General features: G+C 37.1%; 1 protein-coding gene across 1 annotated transcript in view; it reads right to left on the bottom strand.

Moving 5' to 3' along the window:
- The window catches only part of SEMA3D (semaphorin 3D), a 191,521-nt gene that overhangs the window by 91,175 nt on the left and 79,885 nt on the right, over positions 1-20,461 (bottom strand). Inside the window, exon 3 of the mRNA XM_006088678.3 lies at positions 10,163-10,323. Within this exon, the coding sequence (XP_006088740.1) occupies positions 10,163-10,323 (161 nt within the window). The remainder of the gene's footprint in view (positions 1-10,162; positions 10,324-20,461) is intronic.

The following is a 20,461-nucleotide window of genomic DNA, read 5'->3' as shown; positions in this document are numbered from 1 at the left end:
GCTGCATTTTCAAATATTATCTCAGTGTTATCCTCAGGATGAGCTTGCTCTCTCTGGAACACATCTGAGCTCCTCTGGACGGTCCCTTCCTGTAAGTGTCCACGTTTATATCACCTCTCCAGAAAGGCCTTCTCCAAAGACCAATCTAAAGTAGTTTCCCAAGATTATTATTTTTTTTAAATAACACTTAACACTAAGTGGTATTTTCTTATTTGCTTCCTTTTCTCTTCTCCATCAACCTCTCTTCCCATTCCCCTCAAATTTAGAGGCACCATGAAAACAGAGGCCTAAATGGTTTTGTTCTCCACTATATATTCCCAGCATCTAAAGGAATGCTAGGAACGTAGTAGGGAGTTCAATAAACATGTTTTGTAAGAAAGTCAGAGAAATGCTAGTGTACCATACCAGTTAAAATAAATTTCAAGGCATCCACAAGTGGATTGGTAATTTTGAATTTGTGGTGCAATTATATTTGTGGCTAGCTTTCAAAATTTCCTAAGGAATACAGTTCACAGTCTCCATTACCATTAAAGGAAGATATGACTCATTGAAGTTCAGTGGTCACTGTTCTTGAGTGCCAAGGGACGTTGCTTCTCCGTCCTACGGTCCTTAGCGCCGGGCACAGTATCACATGCACAATAAGTAGTCATTAATTACTGCAGAGTGATCTGCACAGCTTCCCTTACAATGGAGACAGAGTTCTTGTCAGAGTCCTGGCAGACGCGTGAGCAGTCTGACAGCATCCTGACAGTCAGTTACAGTGAGCAGATGGGACTGCACATCGGCACCCGCGCGGGGAGCCCGCACATCCATGAACGAGGCGATTGTTTCACCTCTGCGATTTCAGGCAGCATGTGCTCCGCAGCCAGTAAGACCGATTAATCACCATGAAACTAAGCAGGGTGCCTTATACCAAAAGTTAATTTATTGGGATGTCCGCATGGTTTCCAAGTGTTTACATTTTCTTAATTTCACGTGTTAATTAAGAATACAAAGAATGGCAATTTTCTTTTATCAATAACTTGATTTAAAATAAAATATTTATTCTGAATCTTTCCCCCTAAATAGTAGACTTACAGGGTAAGGCATTAGATGGGAATGTCACCATGAAGTGAGTTACTGATTTATAAAAGCATTTCTGCTTATACTCAATATAAAGAAAGCAAGTACAGGATCCTCGTGTATGAAAACCCTCTTGTCTTAAGAGTTCCTTTAGGAGCGGAAAATAACAAAGTCCTTTTCATGCTACACAGATATGGGTGTTTGAATATTCCACTGAAATTTATTATATTTAAAATTATATACTAACTTAGTTTAGTTATTTTACTAATAAGAATGCCTTAAAATAAGCAAAGTTTGAGGAATTTCAAATAATCTAACTAATTTTTTATAATTACATACCTAGTTTTCATGTTAAATTAGAAGAAAAATAATAGAATAATTACATTTTGATTGCTAGGTAGAAGAAAAAACACTTGTAAACGTAGAAATTACTTTTTTTTAACATTCTGCTATATTAAAAAAGCCAGTCCTCTTTAAGTGCCCAAATTCATCTTTAAGTTTATCCGATGTTTCCTTTTAAATAATTCTGGTTAATTTTTTGTTAAATAACCAACAGAGTTAAGTTCTTAAGCAAATGTGAGGAGCTAAATTTTAGCAAGGTGAAATTGTCTCGGGTTATTCCATAATAGTGGACTATATAAAGTACATATTGCTTTGGTACATTGTTTTCTCATTTTAAAACCAGTAAGAAAACTTCCTTTCCACACACTCCCCACCTCCACAAAAAAAAAAAATATATATATATATATATATATATATATATATATATTTACTATTTTTTTACATTAAAAATAAATGTACATTACTTTAAATAGAAAAATTTTAAGTATTATACTGCTTTTGCCTTTAACACCACAAGTTTAGCTGGACTGTTTTCGTTGGGTGGGGCCCAGTTAAAGATCTTTACATTTGCTTAGCTAACATAGCAATTCTTTGAATATTTTATGTGCAATATTCAATGTTGACAGTTGCAAAGGAAAAAAAATTAAATTAACAAAATGAAAAGGAATAAAGATAACTACGTATTATTGCAAAGCGACAGTAAACTATTTAAAGATTAATTTTGAAGATTATTTAAAAATGGATCAATACATGTCCTACACTTTTTATCTAGACGCTTGGTTATAGCTCAGCTTTGCTGAAGACCCACAAAATGAAACTATTGAAAAGTATGGGAAACAAGATATAAAACAGCAAATGTTTGGATTGAAGTTATTAAAAGCCAAAGAGTAAACAATATAAATAAGAATATTAACATTCTCCCTTTGGTTACTCCTATGGTTCCACTGTGTACACTTCAGGAATGATATACAATGAGCTCACCCATTACATTTGGAGGTAGAGCAAACATTCTTTTGAGTGCTCATTTTATGGCTTTTATAGTATAGCAAGATTTTAAAAGAGAAGTTTTAGCTGAGAAAAAAATTCAAAATGAGATGCAAGCTCAAGATACACAAATTTTCAAAGTAGGTGGCCAAGAATCACCCATGTTCAAACCATAAAATAGTTGGAAACTTGAGGAGGATATTTTATTTGAGACAGATGTATTATGTGTCCTACTATCCCTACGGGGAGTAGTAGGTGACAGGGAAGGGGCTTTGGTGGGACCTTAAGAAGCACTTGATACTGCACATGTAGTTCCTGGGACATTGTGGACTAATGTCTAAAGGATGAGAGACTGACAAGCTACAATGAAAACAAAGAACAGGCTCAATGGCTATAATGGTTATCAGCCTGAACTTCCAGAGTGTGCCCAGGAAAATGCATGCGACATGTCCTATGGAACAGATGGGAGCCATGCTCACTTAAAAATTGGATGTCATGAGATCACCTTAGGTCCTACTGAAGAGTGTTGAGAAAAGCTTTCAGAAGTTAACACCTGGAAAAATTGCAATCTGTTGCAGGAGAACGAATAGAACATACCAGTCAGAGGAGAAATGCAGTCACCCTTATCCAGAGAACAGCAAGGTATAGAACTCCAAAAAGTGTAAATTTCAAAAACTCACAAAGGTGCCTGTGAAAGAAGTTACCCTTAAACATCTGCCAAGGCCAGAAAGTTGAGAGGGACCTGAGACAATGACAGTAGACACTCCTCTGAACACTGTCCCCTTCCCTTGTCCTGATTTGACTCCAGAGGGGTCATGCACTGTGGTTAACAAGCTTCGGGAAAAGGAGGAGCTTTAGGCAGAAGAAGAAGCTTCTGAACATTCCCCTATGCTGGGACCCTCCCTCACATGGCGTGCCCAAGCAGGGACAGGTAGAGGGAGAGGAGGTTCAATTTTAAATGAGGTTGGAAGTTTTATTACATTAGACTGGACCTTTTAATTGATGATTAACAATTGCCTGTACTACTTAACAGTGACCTCAAAAGCTAAGGGCATGCCCTGGCCAGTGTGGCCCAGTTGGTTAAGCTTTGTCTTGTGCACTGAAAGGTCATTGATTTGATTTCCAGTCAGGGCACATACCCAGGTGCAGGTTTGATACAAAATCAGGGTGTGTAGGGGAGGCAACTGATCAATGTTTTTCTCTCACATTGGTGTTTCTCTCTCTCTCTCTCTCTCTCTCTCTCTCTCTCTCTCTCTCTCTCTCTTTCTCTCTTTCTCTCTCATCAATAAAAACATACTTATAAATTTCTTTAAAAAGCCACAGGCCAGCTGAAGACATAGAACTGGCCCAGGAGAAGAATGGAAAGGGATTACAGGAAGCAAAATAAAGTTGTTTATTATTACTCTGAGTTCACATACCAGTTGTGATTAGATTAGTAGGTGAAATAAATAATAACTGTAGTCTCAGAGTAAGTTTATTTCTCATTGGTCTACTCATCTACCTCTATAGCCCACTTGAAAAAGAGAGAAGAAAAGAGAAAGAAAACCAAGAAACAAATGTTTGAATGAAATAGATACAAAAGCAGTGCTTCATTTAATACATCATTCCCTTTGTGACCCGTTTGCTTACATCCTGGTTCAGCGACTCCTTCCACCCATGCATGAACTGGCTCCAAAGTGAGTAACATTTTCAGATGGGAAGATCCCAGCAATTCATTAACTCAGAAGCTCAACTAAGTAACATAACCTAACAGAGAATACTGGACTTTTTTTTCTTTTTTATTGTCAACTGTGGCTTCATTAAAAAAAAGAGGGAGAGACATTCAACTTGTATATATTACTCCTGAAGTTTACATAGAGAGGACCTTGAATTTTATATGAATTATTGCTAGGGCTACTTAAGTCTGGCTGAAGTGGAGAATGTCCACTTGTAGTCACAGGGACAGATGGCATGTAGTTTAAAAGCATTTGTTAAGAAATCATTGGTCCTTAAATCATATTGTACAAATGTCAAATACTTTCATTATTATGATGTCTGCTTTGAACAGGTTTCTAATGCATCACTTATAAGTGAATGACAAATGGATGTAAATGTCCATCTACTGTTAAACTTTTTTAAGGACTATTAAAATGCTTTTTATATATACTCCCTCTGACCTTAGAGACTGGGTAGGATATTGAAGGCAACAGCAGGGAAATCTAGTTTCTTTAACTTAAACCAGCACATTTCAACTGGTATGTCTCAAGAATTTTTAAAATACACAATGCCTGACTGGTCAGGGGCACTGACCTCTTTTCCCTTAGATTTTCAAATAAAAAAAATGACAACAGCCAACACAACAATAGCCATCCGTGAGAAGAAATCAAAAGTATACCTATATTTTTTGTGATATTGCCAAAAGCTACAGGATATCAGTACATTTGAAGAGATCTGCAGCAGATTACACACAAATAACAGAGAAATTTTATTGAGCAAATAAACTTACATAAGCAAGAGAAGTATTTGTTAAGGTTAGCAGATTTTCCAATTTTTACCATGTAGGGTAGAGAAAAAGAAATTATTTCAAAGATTTTTACTTGCACTGAATATTTTCCAAGATTGTCTCCTGGAAGAAAAATAAATTCTTACATATAATTTCCTTATAGTACCAACGAATCTTGATACTTCTCTTCAAATAGACAATACACACTCTTCTTTTTGATTGGCTGAGAAAACTTTTATGTTTGCCTCAGGTAACCTACATTAATGAGAAAAAATTAGTCCCCTAAACAAATTATATTTTTCAGAAAGCTTGCTTTCTATTTCCTCTCACTAAGGATAGTGCTCAAGGTGACTGATTTCCTGAACATTTCTCCCAGCTTGTAATCACCGACCCTCTTTTGAGTTTAAGGGCTTGAATTGATGTGGTTCTAGTCAATAAGATGTGAGGGAGGGTTTTTCAAAAGATTCTTAAAAAAGAGATATAATAAGTGATGGTCTCTTATTCCTTGCATTTCCTTGTTTGCATGCGATCCATGAAACTGTTCCAGGCATCTTGATACCAACCTAAGGATAATGCCAACACCAAGAATGGCAACAGAAGAAAAAGAAAGAGCTGGGTCCTTGATAACATTAAGCAGATGATATTTCCATCTCTATAAAGTATGAGTGAGGGAACAATGAAGAGTGGATAAAAATATAGGGTGCAAATGTGTTGGGAAGAGCCTTAAAAGGCAATAGAAATTTGGAGTTAATTCAAGTTCCTCAGAAATCAAGAACTGCCAGAAGTGTGTAATCCAGTAAGAAATATGATAAGAGTTTTATTTTTCAAAGAGATAACATTGATGGTCATGGTGAATAGATTAGATAAAGAGAAAATAGAGATTCTCTTGTATAAGATAAACCCAGCAAAATAATGGTATTATCACTTACTCTAGAGGAAAATATTGAAATGTTTGCTACCTTATCAGTTTGGCCTGTCAACTGAAGCTTTTGTTGGAATTGCATCAGAGCTCAGCCTCCCTTTGTCTAATACAATTTCCTTAGCGACCCTCTCACATGTGTTGATCCCAAGAACACAACTTTAAAAATATCCTATAAGCTAGTCTTCATCTCATAGTTAGCTGCTGGGGGAACTCAGCTTATAACAAAATAGTCAGGAGTGGTAAATACAGTTCCAGATCCATGTCTTTCCCTTGGAATGGGGTCGCTAATGGCTCCAGTGTGGTCTATGTTGGGGAAGGGTATGTCAAACAAATGCCCATATTTGTCCCACCAAACCTTTCCTAGAGAGGAAACCACAGGGCATCCCTTAACTAAGAGAGGCCTTACAGAACAAATTTAGAAAAGCTGCTTAAATTGTAAGGTATCACATTTCAATAGGTACAGTCTTGTCTGAACAAAAACTTTAAGCAAATATATATCCTGAATTTTGATACTTCCATTGAAAATATTCTATATATATGTATATATATATATGTATATACATATATATTAGTATTTTTATTGATTTCAGGAAGGGAGAGGGAGAGAGAGAAACATAGATGATGAGAGAGAATCATTGGCTGCCTCCTCCATGCTCCACACTGGAGCTTACAACCCAGGCATGTGCCCTGACCTGGAATCGAACCGTGACCTCCTGGTTCATAGATCGACGCTCAACCACTGAGCCATGCTGGCTGGGTCTAAATATAATATAATATAATATAATATAATATAATATAATATAATATATATATATATATTTTTTAATTTCCCAGAGGATCATCCTGAATAACCAACTGAAGACTAGCTGACAAGAAGTCTTATAACCAAGAATTTACAGAAGAAGCCACACGGAGACTGGTAGAAAGGGCTTAGACATGAAAAGGGCTGTTCCCAGTCCCATGGATGGACAGTGGCTAAGTTTCTGGAGCGATATTTCAGCTACGGAGGGATCCTCCTGAGAAGCATGGAGTCTCAACCCCAAGGCAGGCTTGCCAGCCCAGAGCACCAGAGCTGGGAAGAGGCAGCATTATTTGCAATAGACAAGGTTTGGAAGAGGCCCAAGTGCCCATCAGTAGATGAGCAGATAAAAAAAGCTGTGGTACATTTACACAATGGGATACTATTCAGTTGCAAAGGGGAAGGAAATCTTACCTTTTGGACAGCATTGATGGACCAGGTGAGCATTATGCTAAGTGAAATAAGCCAGTCACAGAAAGATAAGTACCATATGATTTCACTCAAATGTGGAATCTAATAAATAGAATAAATTAATAAACAAAATAGAAACATATTTATAGATAGAGAATAGACTAACAGCTATCAGAGGCGAGAAGGGTTGAAGGGCTGGGTGAAAAGGTGAATGGAGTAAGCAAAAAGAAAAGAAAAACCTCATAGACACAGACAACAGTGTGCTGATTTCCAGAGGAAAAGGGGGTGGGGAGAGGTAGAAAAGGTATAAGGGGGATAAATGGAGAGGGAAGGAAACTTGACGTGGGGTAGTGAACACACAATACAATATACAGATGATGTATTGTAGAATTGTACACCTGAAGCCTATATAATTTTATTAACCAATGTCACCCCCAAAATTCAATAAAAATGTAAAAATATTAAAAATTTAAAAATTTCCCAGTGGATAATAGTCCCAGCTAGTCACTCCTAATTAAATTATGTGTTGTATATTGCTTTCACTCTAAGGAGTACAAAGAACATCTTTCAGCCCCACAGAGTACCGACTTGTGTGGTTTCTTCTGCAGAGTAGTTTGGATTTTTGCCGAGCGGCACTGAGCCAATGCAAACCGTGTAGGTCTAAACACTGCTGAAGTACTACATCTTGACACTTACTTGCTGCTGTGGAGTACCTTTTAACACTGGAGTGATTTATATAAATGTTAAAGGTGGGTACCTACATAAACAATTCGTACTTTACATGCATAACCCCTTTATGAATTATACATGTTATAGAAATATCAAAAAAATATCAGTTAGGCCAAAAATCTCTAGCACAGACCCTAATTTTATGATGTGTTCAAATAATCATTTATTTCAATAACATCATAAGGGAAGTCAATATTTCATAAATATTTATTTTATTAAATATTAGCACATTTCAAGCATGGAATATGGCCAAAGAGCAATTTGCTTAAAATAGTCACAGAAGGAAATTGTGCTATCACAATTTATTTTAAGCAATGATCTAATACACTCAGTTCAGATAAATGGACTTTTTCTTCCAATCCCTAAAGGCAGAGAATAGCACAAGAATAAATTCCCTTAAAAGTATGAATTGCTTTATTGCTATTATACTGAGACATATTTGGAAAAATGCTGTTAGCTATTTAATATCTCTTAAAGCAATATAACAAAGTAGACTAAGATTTTTCTCTGGGCTCTTTTAAAAAAGATTCATCCTCTAAGATATTTACTGATGACTGAGATATAGCTAATACCATTTATAGGCTCTCCTAAAAGTATAAGTCCTTAAAAATGTCCTAAAGAAAAGAAAGCATACCCTTAAAAATAAATGGAATGGAGAATAATGGCAAGCTTTTTGAATTCCAGCACATAAGCAACTGCTTATTTCATTTTGCTGTAAACAATATCCTGGCTATAGAATAATATATTTTTAAATAAGATAACCTTATGTGCTTACAAGTGTGTTTGTATTAAAACAAGTCCAAAATAACTACTTGCAATATTTTAGCTCTCACGCTTTCTTCTAGAAATAGAGATTACGTGAAATGCATGCATATACATTTGCATTCAAAGACTATTTCTTTATCAAATCTGAGCGTTCATAAAAAATAATTCCCTTTCCTTCAGTGAATCTCACTCAGAAATCTGTGGAAAAGTTAAAATTTAAAATGATTAAAAATAAAGCCATTATTTCTAATGCAGATTAATCAATATTAATACATATGGAGATAAATCTTTTCCCTGGGTAGACTAAAGCCCTGAATGTTAATAATATTCAAATAACTAAGCAACTAATATTTAATTATTAAAATCATCTCAAAATTATAGAGTTGAGTTAAAGTGGTCACTGTAGGTGCATTCTAATGAGGCCACACAATCCTAACATACCTATCAACAACTCTTTTTGAATGGGAGGAAGTCTCTATTAACCTGAAACTTTGCGATGACTCCTAGTATTTTTCTTTTTCTTCTTAATTTATCTTTATTGTTGAAAGTATTACAGATGCCCCCTCCCCCCCCACACCCATTGACTCTGCTCAACCTCACTCTCACCCCCTCCCTAAGCCTAGTACTTCTTTTGGAATACTTCCAGAAAAGAAGAAAAACAACAAAGATCCCTCATAGATGCAGAATAGGCCGTGTAGTATGTCTCCTCATCAGCCATTCCATCCCTTCTAGTCTTGGTATCTATCTTTGCTTGCATAGATATTGATATTTGCTAAAGTACTAGCTAATAATAATTACAAGGCCTAAGGTATGGTACCCTTTGCTTTGGATATCACAGTACTAGTTGAAAAGTAGGATATAGCAACAATTGCCTATTGTGTTTGTAATAAGTAGTATATATTTCCTTAAGATTGTTCTTAATGAGCCCATAGTTAAGACATCATTAATTTTCACTATCTGAGTGTGACTGGCCATAGGAGAAACCTGTTCAAATATAAAATGGGAGTACGGAGAAAAAGTGTGGTGTTAAATTGCTATCATAGTCACACTATCAATTTAAAGTTTGCTTATTTACAAAAATTGCTATGGATATAGATGCTAATATTTGATGAATACTTCATTTGCTAGCTTTACAATCCAAAACTTTGCATTCATACTGTATAATGTAGTACTATCCATTTATTACATTTTCATGCCTTCCATTCATATTTTCAAAGGTTATGGTATTATATTCATTCTTTTTTAAAAATTTATTTTTATTGATTTCAGAGAGGAAGGGAGAGAGAGAGAGAGAGAGAGAGAGAGAGAGAGAGAGAGAGAAACATCAATGATGATAGAGAATTATTGATCAGCTGCCTCCGGCACACCCCCCACCAGGGATCGAGCCCACAACCCAGGCACATGCCCTGACTGGGAATCAAACCATGACCTACTGGTTCATAGGTGATGCTCAACCACTGAGCCTGGATCATTCATTCTTAACAAAAAACATATATATGTACTTAAATCCATAAAAATCTAAAATGTATATCAAAGGCAGTATGTTCTTTTTGACATGTAAATGACCTACTGCACTTGACACCAGGACACTTGAAACAACACAGAGAGGGAGAAAGAAATCGATGAAAATAAATGCATCCAGGCAAATATATATAAATAAACTGACCTTCTTGAAATTTTTGTTTAAGTCAACTAGACTGAGCAGGAAGATGTGGTCCTTGGCTCCCAGCAGCAGCCTGCCCCTCTCCTCATCTAACAGAATTGTTTGGAAATCCAGTCCTTCTGATGAACCCAGAAAGGGAACGCAGCTATTTGAAAGCAGCAAGTCTGTGGGAAAGTGAAAGAAGAACAGAATGAAATAAAAAATTATTAATAAGCACAATATTTATGTACTGCAATACAGATATTGTCCCACCTCGTAAATGTATAAACATAGCATGAAAACTTCAATTTAGATAAATGCAAACAAGATATACTTTTTAGCAACATACTTATTTAGAAATAGGTATAATTATTGTATTTTTATTTTATTGATACATTTATCTTAACTTATGAAAAAATGGATATGAAGTAAATATAAAATATGTTGATGCAAAAGAAATTAAATGTAAAATCTTTTACAACCCTGTATTCACCTTCTTAAATTATAAATGAACTACTTAAGTCATAAAATAACGACAGTAATATTAGCACACTGATTTAATTAATCAATATATGCAAAGTAGGAAGATGGTGGTGTAGGTAAACGCCTATACTCGCGGCCTCCGACAACCACATCACAATTACAACTAAAATACAGCACAACCATCATCCAGAACCGCTGGAAAGCTGGTTGAATGGAAATCCTACAACTAGAGAAGTAAAGAAGAAAGCATACTGAGACTGGTAGGAGATCCGGAGGCGCAAGACAGGCTGGTCCCGCACCCACATGGGCTGCTTTTTTAATCAGGAGTGAGATCGTCTCAGCAGAAGCAGCCTGGAGGAGCAAGGGGTCCCAGCCCCACACCAGACCCCCAGCCCCGGGTCCCAGAGCTGGGAAAAGAAGTCCCTATGGGCAATAAGAATTACGGGGTGTAAAAACCAGTGCAGATTGGGCTCAGTGACATGGAGGCTGCTGGAGACCCAGCTATTCCTCTTAAAAGGCCAGCACCACGAACTGAACTTACAAGCTCCTGCTTCCTCTGAGGTCCAGCACCAGGGGGAGGCTTTGGAGGACACAGACATATAGAAGGAGGAAATGGATTGTCTGACATTGGGGCAGGAACTCAGGGGCAGCTTTCTCCCAGATGGAGGTGCTCACAGGGATCAATGTTCCTATGTTGGGACCTCCCCAGTCACAGGGCTGACTGGCAGCCATTTCTGCTTGCTCCATCCGGGTGATTCCCTGACACCCAGCCTCCTCTAATTTACAACCCCACCAAAGCTGTGTGCAGAGCTTTTGCATATGAATGGCCTGTCCTTGTTCAGGCTAAAATCTCAAACAAGCTGCAGCTGGGTCAGGGAGCCTATCAATAAAAGGCCCAAGAGCAGGCACCAGCAGCAGCCTGCCTTGCTTCACAGCCAGGTCTCATCCGGGCACTTCCAAACCCGAGACAAAGAGGATGAATCTTCAGATCTCTCTGTAGCCCCTGCTCGGTGGCCCCAGGCAATGGCTGACTTTGCACCTCCTGAAGACCCAATAGCCAGTAACCCAGTGGTTAGTGTCAGACCATACCAGATTAGACCTCTACACATCCATAAGCAACACTTTCAAAGGGCAAACTCAGTGAACACCAAAGCCCAATGAAGCCAGTCCTGCTCCATAGGGGTATCTCCTGCATAGCAGCTCTCCCACTGTAGTGTCAATTGCTCCCAGTAACACCAACAGCAATCAAGTCTCAACTACAAAAGACTGTGCTCACAGCCCATAAAGGGGTGCACCTAGAGCTCCCAGCTCAGGTGATTGGGGAGGCTAAGCCACTGGGCCCCATAGAACACCTAATACACAAAGCAATTCTACTAACTCAAGGAGACATAGCAGCTCTACCCAATACATAAAAACAAACACAGGGGAGCAGCCAAAATGCAGAGAAAAGAAACATGTCACAAATGAAAGAAATGGAAAAAGCAAACTACTGGATATAGAATTTAAAAAACCATGGTTATAAGGTTACTCAAGAATCTTCTTGAAACCTCCAAAACCTTCCATTTCCAAAAAAATAGAAAAGGACCAGTCAGAAATTAAGCATACACTAACTGAAATAAAGAATAATATACAGGGATTCAACAGTAGAGTAGAGAATTCTGAGAATCAAATCAATGATTTGAAATGTGTGGAAGCAAAAAACACCCAACCAGAAGAGCAAAAAGAAAAAAGAATCCAAAAGATATGAGGGTAGGGTAAAGAGCCTCTGGGACAACTTCAAGTGTACCAACAGTTACATTATGGAGGGTACCAGAAGAAGAGAGAGAGAAGATACTGAAAATCTATTTGAAGAAATAATGACCGAAAACTTCCCCTACCTGGTGAAAGAAATAGACTTACAAGTTGAGGAAGCATAAAAAGTCCCAAACAAGAGGAACCTAAAGAGGACCACATCAAGACACATCATAATTAAAATTCGAAGGGCTAAACACAAAGAGAGAATCTTAAAAGCAGCAAGAGAAAAGCATTTAATTACCTACAAAGGAGCACCCAGATGACTGTCAGCTGATTTCTCAACAGAAACTATTCAGGCCAGAAGGGAGTGTCAAGAAATATTCAAAGTGATGAATAGCAAGGACCTACAACCAAGATTACTCTACCCAGCAAAGCTATCATTTAAAATTGAAGGTCAGATAAAGAACTTCACAGACAAGAAAAAGCTAAAGGCATTCATCACCATCAAACCAGTATTATATGAAAGGTTGAAGGGTATTCTTTAAGAAGAGGAAGAAGAGGAAAGAAAAATATAAAAAATATGAATAACAAGATGGCAACAAATACATACCTATCAACAATTGAATCTAAAAATCAAAATAAACAAATAATGAATAGTACAAACTGGTGAATAAAATATAATCAGAGACATGGAATGGAACAGACTGATGATTCTCAGAGGAAGGGGGTGGGAGGGTGGGAAGAGATTAAACAAAGATCTTACATGCATATATGCATTACCTATGGACACAGACAATAGGGTGGCAAAGGCTTGGGGTGGGGCAGGAACCAGGTGGAGGGGGCAATGGGAGGGAAAAGAGGGATATCTGTAATAATATCAACAATAAAGATTAATAAAAATTAAAAAATATATACATAGATGCAAAGTAAGCTTCAAACTAAGTGTGGTTACTGAGAGCATTCCTTCCCCTCCTACACTTAGATTGATGCCCATGTTTACAGGGTTACACTTTGCCTATTTTATATATTCAGGAAGACATAAACAAAGAAGCCACATTAAAAAAAAAAAGGATTCTGAAAGAGATATGATCCTGAACCAGTAATGGAAGCAGAACTGTAAAACGGAAGGAACTTGAAAGTCAATTCATGTGAATTCTTTGATTTTATAAATGAAAGTATTTCCTTACAGCAAAGTTAACTGCATGCCCTAGAAAATTAAGTGGTGGCAAAGCTGATTATATAATCTCAGTCTCCATTTATCTTCGACACTTGCCTATTGGTCCTAATCTTTATTTTATTTATAATTGTGACATGGACAGACTCTTACTGAAGTTTAGGTCTGAGTTTATAGGAACCCAAATCTTTTCAGATTTTACCCAAGTACTTATCACACTCTCTTATTTTCTACAATTCTAGAGTATTAAATACCAATAAGGTAATAATATCTTTCATCACTTATTAAAATCCATTATATGTTACCAGACTTTATAGCAAATCATTATTTTCAAGTAAATGTAATTCATTATCAATTGATGAGAAAGATAAAAAGATAATGTCTCAGGGGCTTTGGCTGGGTATCTCAGTGGGTTAAAGAGTTGTCCCAATATGCCAAGGTTGTGGGTTCAATCTACGGTCAGGGCACATACAAGAATCAACCAATGAATGCATAAATAAATGAATCAACAACTTGATGTCTCTCTCTCTCTTATCAGTAAATTTAAAAAAAATTAAAAAGATAATGTCTCAGAAACAGGCATCTATACTTTTAGAATGTATCATAGCAGTTTCAAACTCTGTAAAATAGATATGTAAGTCCCTTAAATTTAAAGCCGATACATTCCATCCATCAACTGTGGGCTTCATTATTATTTCATAGTTTTGAGAATTCCCTTCACTCTCTTTTCTAATTTACAATGATTAAATGTTATTTCCCTTAGTCACTAAGATAGATTTTTGTCTTAGTTTTGAGAAGCAGAAAAGCTATATGCTGAAGAAGATGTGATACTATGTGAATTCTCAAGTGAGTGTAGCTTCACCAAGTATAAATATCTTATTAATATTTATTAATCATGCTTTGTGTATATTGGATGAAGTTTGAACTCTATACTAATTATATTTATATTAAGCTACATAGATCTTTAGTAGGTTTTTTAGAACAGAGATGCAATGGAATAATATATTTTAGCATCTCTAAATGCAGTAAACCTATTTTTGCAGGGCTAATATCCAAAAAACAGTCCATGCTTATTGTAAAATAGAACTGAGGAGAGAAGCATGAAATTGAGAGAATAGTTAAGACACACATTACACACAAGCCTTCATTTAATCAGACAATTCTGTATCTTCCAAGGGATTTCCTTTTGTTTCACAAAGAATGAAATGGGAAAATGGAAAGTATGTATGGGATTTCCAAGAGTATATACTATCCCAATCAATAGAGAAAAACAGATTATATGATATAAACCCTTATTATTTCAAGTGTCCATGTACAATAATTAACAATTTTGAACCATGCATTGCAATGTTAATTACAAAATGAAACATGGTTAGCCTAATGAGTAGGAGAGGGAGCTTGAGGTCTAGACCAAGAATCGTCTTGAAAGACAGATAAAAGCTTTACAGGAAAGATGTAAAGAAAATTATATTCTAGGCAGAACAACACTAGAATGTACAAAGGCATATGTCAGCATATGTTGCAATTATATCCTGTATTTTTAATATTTCTCCTATTCTGGAGTGTGAGCTCCTTTGGGGGCAAAGACCATCTCATAAACTTACCTTTGAATCCCCAGCATCTAGCTCAGGGTCTGAGGCAAGTCAAGTACTTGATAAATATATGTGGAATTGAAGTAGTTGAGTGTGCTGGCACAGAGAATAAGTGGGGACGGTGAGATGTAAGGCTGGACATAAGGCAGCCTCCAGATAATCAGGGCCTCAGACGGCAGGCTGGGGAGTTGGTTATTATGTAGGTAACGGAAGCCACTAAAATATTTTATACAGAAAAGTGACAAATACTCCAATTGAGTGTCAGAGAATAACTCTGGCGACAGCATTCAGGATGGATGAGAATCAGGAAAGGTGGGGGAAGGGAAACTACCCAGAAATTTCTGAAAGATGGTGCATCCTGAATTTGGCAGTGCCAGTTGGAGGAGGGAGATGTTTAAGAATCTTGAAACTCATGTTCTGTTTCTACTTATACAATGAGGAAAAGAAATATAAAGTTGATGTCGTCTTTTGCTTTATTTTCTTTTACCATAACGAATTCTATTGGGTTCAGTTTCAAACAAATTTGACAAAGAAAAACAGCTGCAAAAATAGTGACTAACCTGATGTATTATCATTTCAACATGATTTAATGCTGCCTTGTGACAATGTTAGCATCAAAACGATTAAAGCCTGCTTCGCCAATCCTTTGTAGCCAAACTAAATAATTAGACTTAGGCATTACATATGAAAATTTCTCAGGCTGACGCACACATTTTGAAAAGACCTTGGGTCAGGGATTGGAACAGGTTCCCTCTTCCCCAAGCAGCTTATCTTTCTTGCATTTCTGCCAAACTAAGCAAAGTCCTTTCTGTTTCCACGGGATCATCAACTAAAGCCAAGAGGGAGAAAAAAAGGAAACAAAGGTTAAGTCCAGAGCCTGCATCTTAACACCTAGAGCTAATAGACTCCATGGATTTCAGGAATCAGAAATGGATGCTGGCTTTGCGAGCTGCAAACTCGTGAAAGTTAAACACCAATAATTTGGCAATACATTTCTGAGCTTTATCTCTTTTCTTCTCCTAAACTGGCAACTGTCAGGCGTGTGGTTTTTAGGATTGTCCAGGGTTTATCATCCTTTTAAATAGGAATTCTGTTGTTCATCCCGCCTTGGGTGGTGGGGTGAACGTGTTGCTTCTCCCATGCCTTTCAGAGGAGGCCTGCTCTGCTCTTTTTTTAAAAATATATATTTTATTGATTATTTACAGAGAGGAAGGGAGAGGGATAGAAAGTTAGAAACATCGATGAGAGAGAACATCGATCAGCTGCCTCCTGCACACTCCCCACTGGGGATGTGCCCGCAATCAAGGTACATGCCCTTGACCGGAAATCGAACCTGGGACCCTTGAGTCCGCAGGCTGACGCTCTATCCACTGAGCCAAACCGGTTAGGGCTCTGCTCTTATTTAACCAGTGCCCCCTTTCCTTGGATGACAGTAGCAGTTAACTCTGCCATAGATGCTTTCTTTGTTCTATCCACCTAAACCTTTGACTCAATCCACCATAATCACTCCTTCTACTGTTCATTTAGCAACTCATTGTCCTATCACCTTGTTCTCAGTGTCTAATCTCATGCAATCACCCACCAAGGGTCCTCAAACTTTTTAAACAGGGGGCCAGTTCACTGTCCCTCAGACCGTTGGAGGGCCAGACTATAGTTTAAAAAAAAACTATGAACAAATTCCTATGCACACTGCACATACCTTATTTTGAAGTAAAAAAACAACGGGAACAAATACAATATTTGTATTTGCATGTGGCCCACGGGCTGTAGTTTGAGGACCCCTGACCCAGACCCTCAAATTCCCACTCTGGGAAAACCCACAAACTGATTCTTTCTGAAATTAACAAAGCAAAGTTATGATCGTTCATTTATTCTACTAGTTTAAGTCTGGGTATTCATGCGCATGATGGCTTTTAATGGTATGATGGCAGACAAGTTGTTCATGATCCATCATCAATAAACCATTACAGGGCAACAGAACAGTTCTGAGGATCTGAAACCCTATAAACAACATTTTCATATGTTTGTATGTGTGTGTGCATTCTTCTGAAGAGTATGTTCAGAGTCTTTGTCAACAACTCCTGGTATGCAGGGGTGGGGAATGTCAGGCCTGTGGGCCATATAAGGCCCTCAAAATTATTTGGTCGGGCCCTGCCAAGGCATTAAGGGTTAATTAAATGTTTGATCAAATATATCAGGCTAATTTTTAAGTTGAAATTTTGTATGGCCTGAGAATGTTATAACTATCCAAATGGCCCTTGGCAGAAAAAAAAGATTCCTCACCCCTGCTACAGAAAAAAAAAAGTCACAGGAAAAATTGTATATTTCCCACATATAGTTAATAATTTTATTTAGAATAATTTCTCATTTTTAGCACAAGAAAGTGAGTCACTACCCTCAGAAAGTTTGAGTTTTGAAGGCAAACGGCTGACTCAGCTAAGATCACCAGGTACTCTGCACTTGCCACAAAGACTGATAAATTCTACTCACATTGATCTTACAGCCTAGTGTAAAGAAAATGCTCATACACAAAAATGAAAATACACTGCTGACAAAGGAGAATAGTCCTGAAGATAGCAGACTGTTAAATATCGTTATTAGTAAAATGGAAAGAACTTCCTAACTGTATTTCCTTTAGCAAGTCCAATAATGCTACTTCACTTCTCTCAGCAATATGTGTGAGCAGAAAAAACAAATGATCACTAAACCCCTTTCAACATTGGAGTTCTATGGCATTAGAACCTTTTGTTTAACTTTGTTAAAATTGAGGATCTGTCTAGTCACAAACTGTCATTCACCTACCTATGGCCATTGCTTTATTTCAGGGAGCAGGTAGTCTCTAACCTTTTGGAAGAACAGAAATTCAGTACAAAGCAACTAGACCTAAAGGAAGGTCTTGTCAATATCCTGTTTGACTCCCATGTTTCCAATTCAGTGAAGTCCAGAACAGTTAAGTAGGCTTCACAAAACCAATTTGCTCTTGGTGGTAGAGCATGGTGACAATAAATCCCCTCACTCTCAGCCGGATGCCGCCCATGTGAGGGGAAGGCTAAAGATCCCATAATCTCTGCTCCTATTTCAAATAAATGTTTTGGCTAAAAAAAAAAAAATTCTTTGTATCTCCCTTTCAGTGTCCCTCAATACAATTGTTCATGTGACCCGAAGCCACATTTGACCTGATGGTCTACACTCTTCCTCTTCACCGCAGAGAGGAAGGGAGTGGTGAGTCACATTGAACCTAATAAATTTAGGATTAAGCAACAAAGACTTCCTCAATGTTTGACTGTTAAATGAAAGCGATCTCATACCCTTGAAACCCTGCATTTATTGCCAGAAATCCTGAACTGGGTGGAGTTGACAGTTCTCTCACGAGAAGGCCATGTAGCTAAAAAATGGCTTCACATAGTCTTTAAACACACACACAGACACACATACACACACACAAAAAAAAAAACAAAACAAAAAACAAAAAACCAAAACAAACAAACACGTAACAGGAAGCTTTTTTCTTTTATTTTCTTTTTTAAGAAGAAAATTGAGGTGATTAAAGACAGAACTTCATGGGGTAAGAACTTCATGGGGTAAGAAGAAAATCACCTTTGAGAAAAGTCAATTTCCAATCTACTCCGGTCTAGGGAGAGAACGCTTCCTCAGCAGAGTTTACAACCCAAATTGAATCCAGATCCAAAACTAGTCACCTTTTGCTACCATATTCAACACAGAATCTTGTCCCACCCACTCCTCTTTTCCCTCAAGGAAATAAGCATTATATCAGTCGGGCGGTTCTGAGGTTTCTTAAATACAACCACATCTCCAGTGCGTTCTCTGCAAAGTTGTCTAAGTAAAAAAATAAAGATATTTCTATTCCTTCCTTCACCATAAATCCAGGTTCCCTCCTTGATCTTTGAATTCTCAGGATTTTCATGCTGTCTGTTAGTATCCAAAGATTCCTTCTATGAAATTCCTTCTTCCCATAGTTTCCAGAAATGTTTTGGCTACCAAAGCACCCCTCTACCACCGGACACACACACACACACACACACACAAGGCCTATTCTCCATTTGGATCAGGAATTGAGTAAAGGAAGCAAACTGTTATTCCGAAAGGAAAATCAGGAATGCTGTGGCTCACTGAGTCCCTTTGGCTTTCTGTGAACTTGTATTTGAACTTATATTTGCTTCTCCAACTTTTGGTTCAAGGCAAAGCATGAATTCTCTCTTGGATTCAGCCTTTGGAAAATTAATTCATTTTCTATTGGACCCACCACTTCCAATTAATTTTCTGAGGCTTGAGATCATATGAAAAGATTTTGGTTACCTCCACCTATCAGAAATACCAATTAACCTCTATCTACATACATTTACCCTTCAGAGCTAACAACTAAAAAAATGATCACGTATAGAAAGACAGAATATTAGTTAAACCTAAAATCCTTACAAAAGACTACTTCAAAACTGTGGGTGCAAATCATTATACCTTCTTGGTGAGAAGGCCAGCTATGTTTTCTTCCTGCAAATGCAAGTCCCAATCAGAAAATAAAATAAGATAAAATAAAATAAAGTTCTCATTTAATCTTCTGCAACGGAATGTTGGAAACCATTCAGTTTGTTAGGCCTTGGACAGATGATTATCTATGTCAATAATAAATCAGATGATACCACACAGGGAAGCATAAATTACTAACAAATAGAGCTTATTATATCATCAGAGCTATGTTCTTGCCAGGACAGGATGTGGAGTAGGAGTGTGGCAATTTTACACTGTCACATTTCCATCTACATCCATGCTTTTAAATCACAGGTTTATTCGTATTTGGCTAGCTTTCAACAGTAGATGTTTTATATAATCCATCACATATGAGATTCATAATTTATGATGATGAGACCTTTCAAATTTTTACTTTGAATAAGAATGAGGCCTTTTAAATTCTCAAAAGCTTTACTATGATAATTTTTCTTATTGAACTATAAAAAAAAGGATAGCATTGTCCTAGTAGCTCAGTTGGTTATAATATCATTCAGCTACTCCAATGTTGCAGATTCAATCTCTGGTCAGGGCACATACAAGAACAACCAATGGATGCATAAATAAATGCAACAACAAATCTCTCTCTCTTTCTCTCTCTCTCTCTCTCTCTCCCCCTTCCTCTCTCTCTATAAAATGAATTTAATTTTTTTAAAGGTTAGCATTATAAAAAATACCTAGTAAATTTCCAGAAGAACAATGTGCTAATAAAATAAACTTCCTCAGAAATAGCTGAGAGGATAATTCAGAGGAAGATTGGTTCTACTTTGACAATTATTTTTGAACTCCATTCAAAGTATTGAAATTTTCTTTCTT

Source organism: Myotis lucifugus, unplaced genomic scaffold, assembly GCF_000147115.1.
Source record: "Myotis lucifugus unplaced genomic scaffold, Myoluc2.0 scaffold_51, whole genome shotgun sequence".
Taxonomy (NCBI): Eukaryota; Metazoa; Chordata; class Mammalia; order Chiroptera; family Vespertilionidae; genus Myotis; species Myotis lucifugus.
This window is presented reverse-complemented; position numbering and strand designations above follow the sequence as displayed.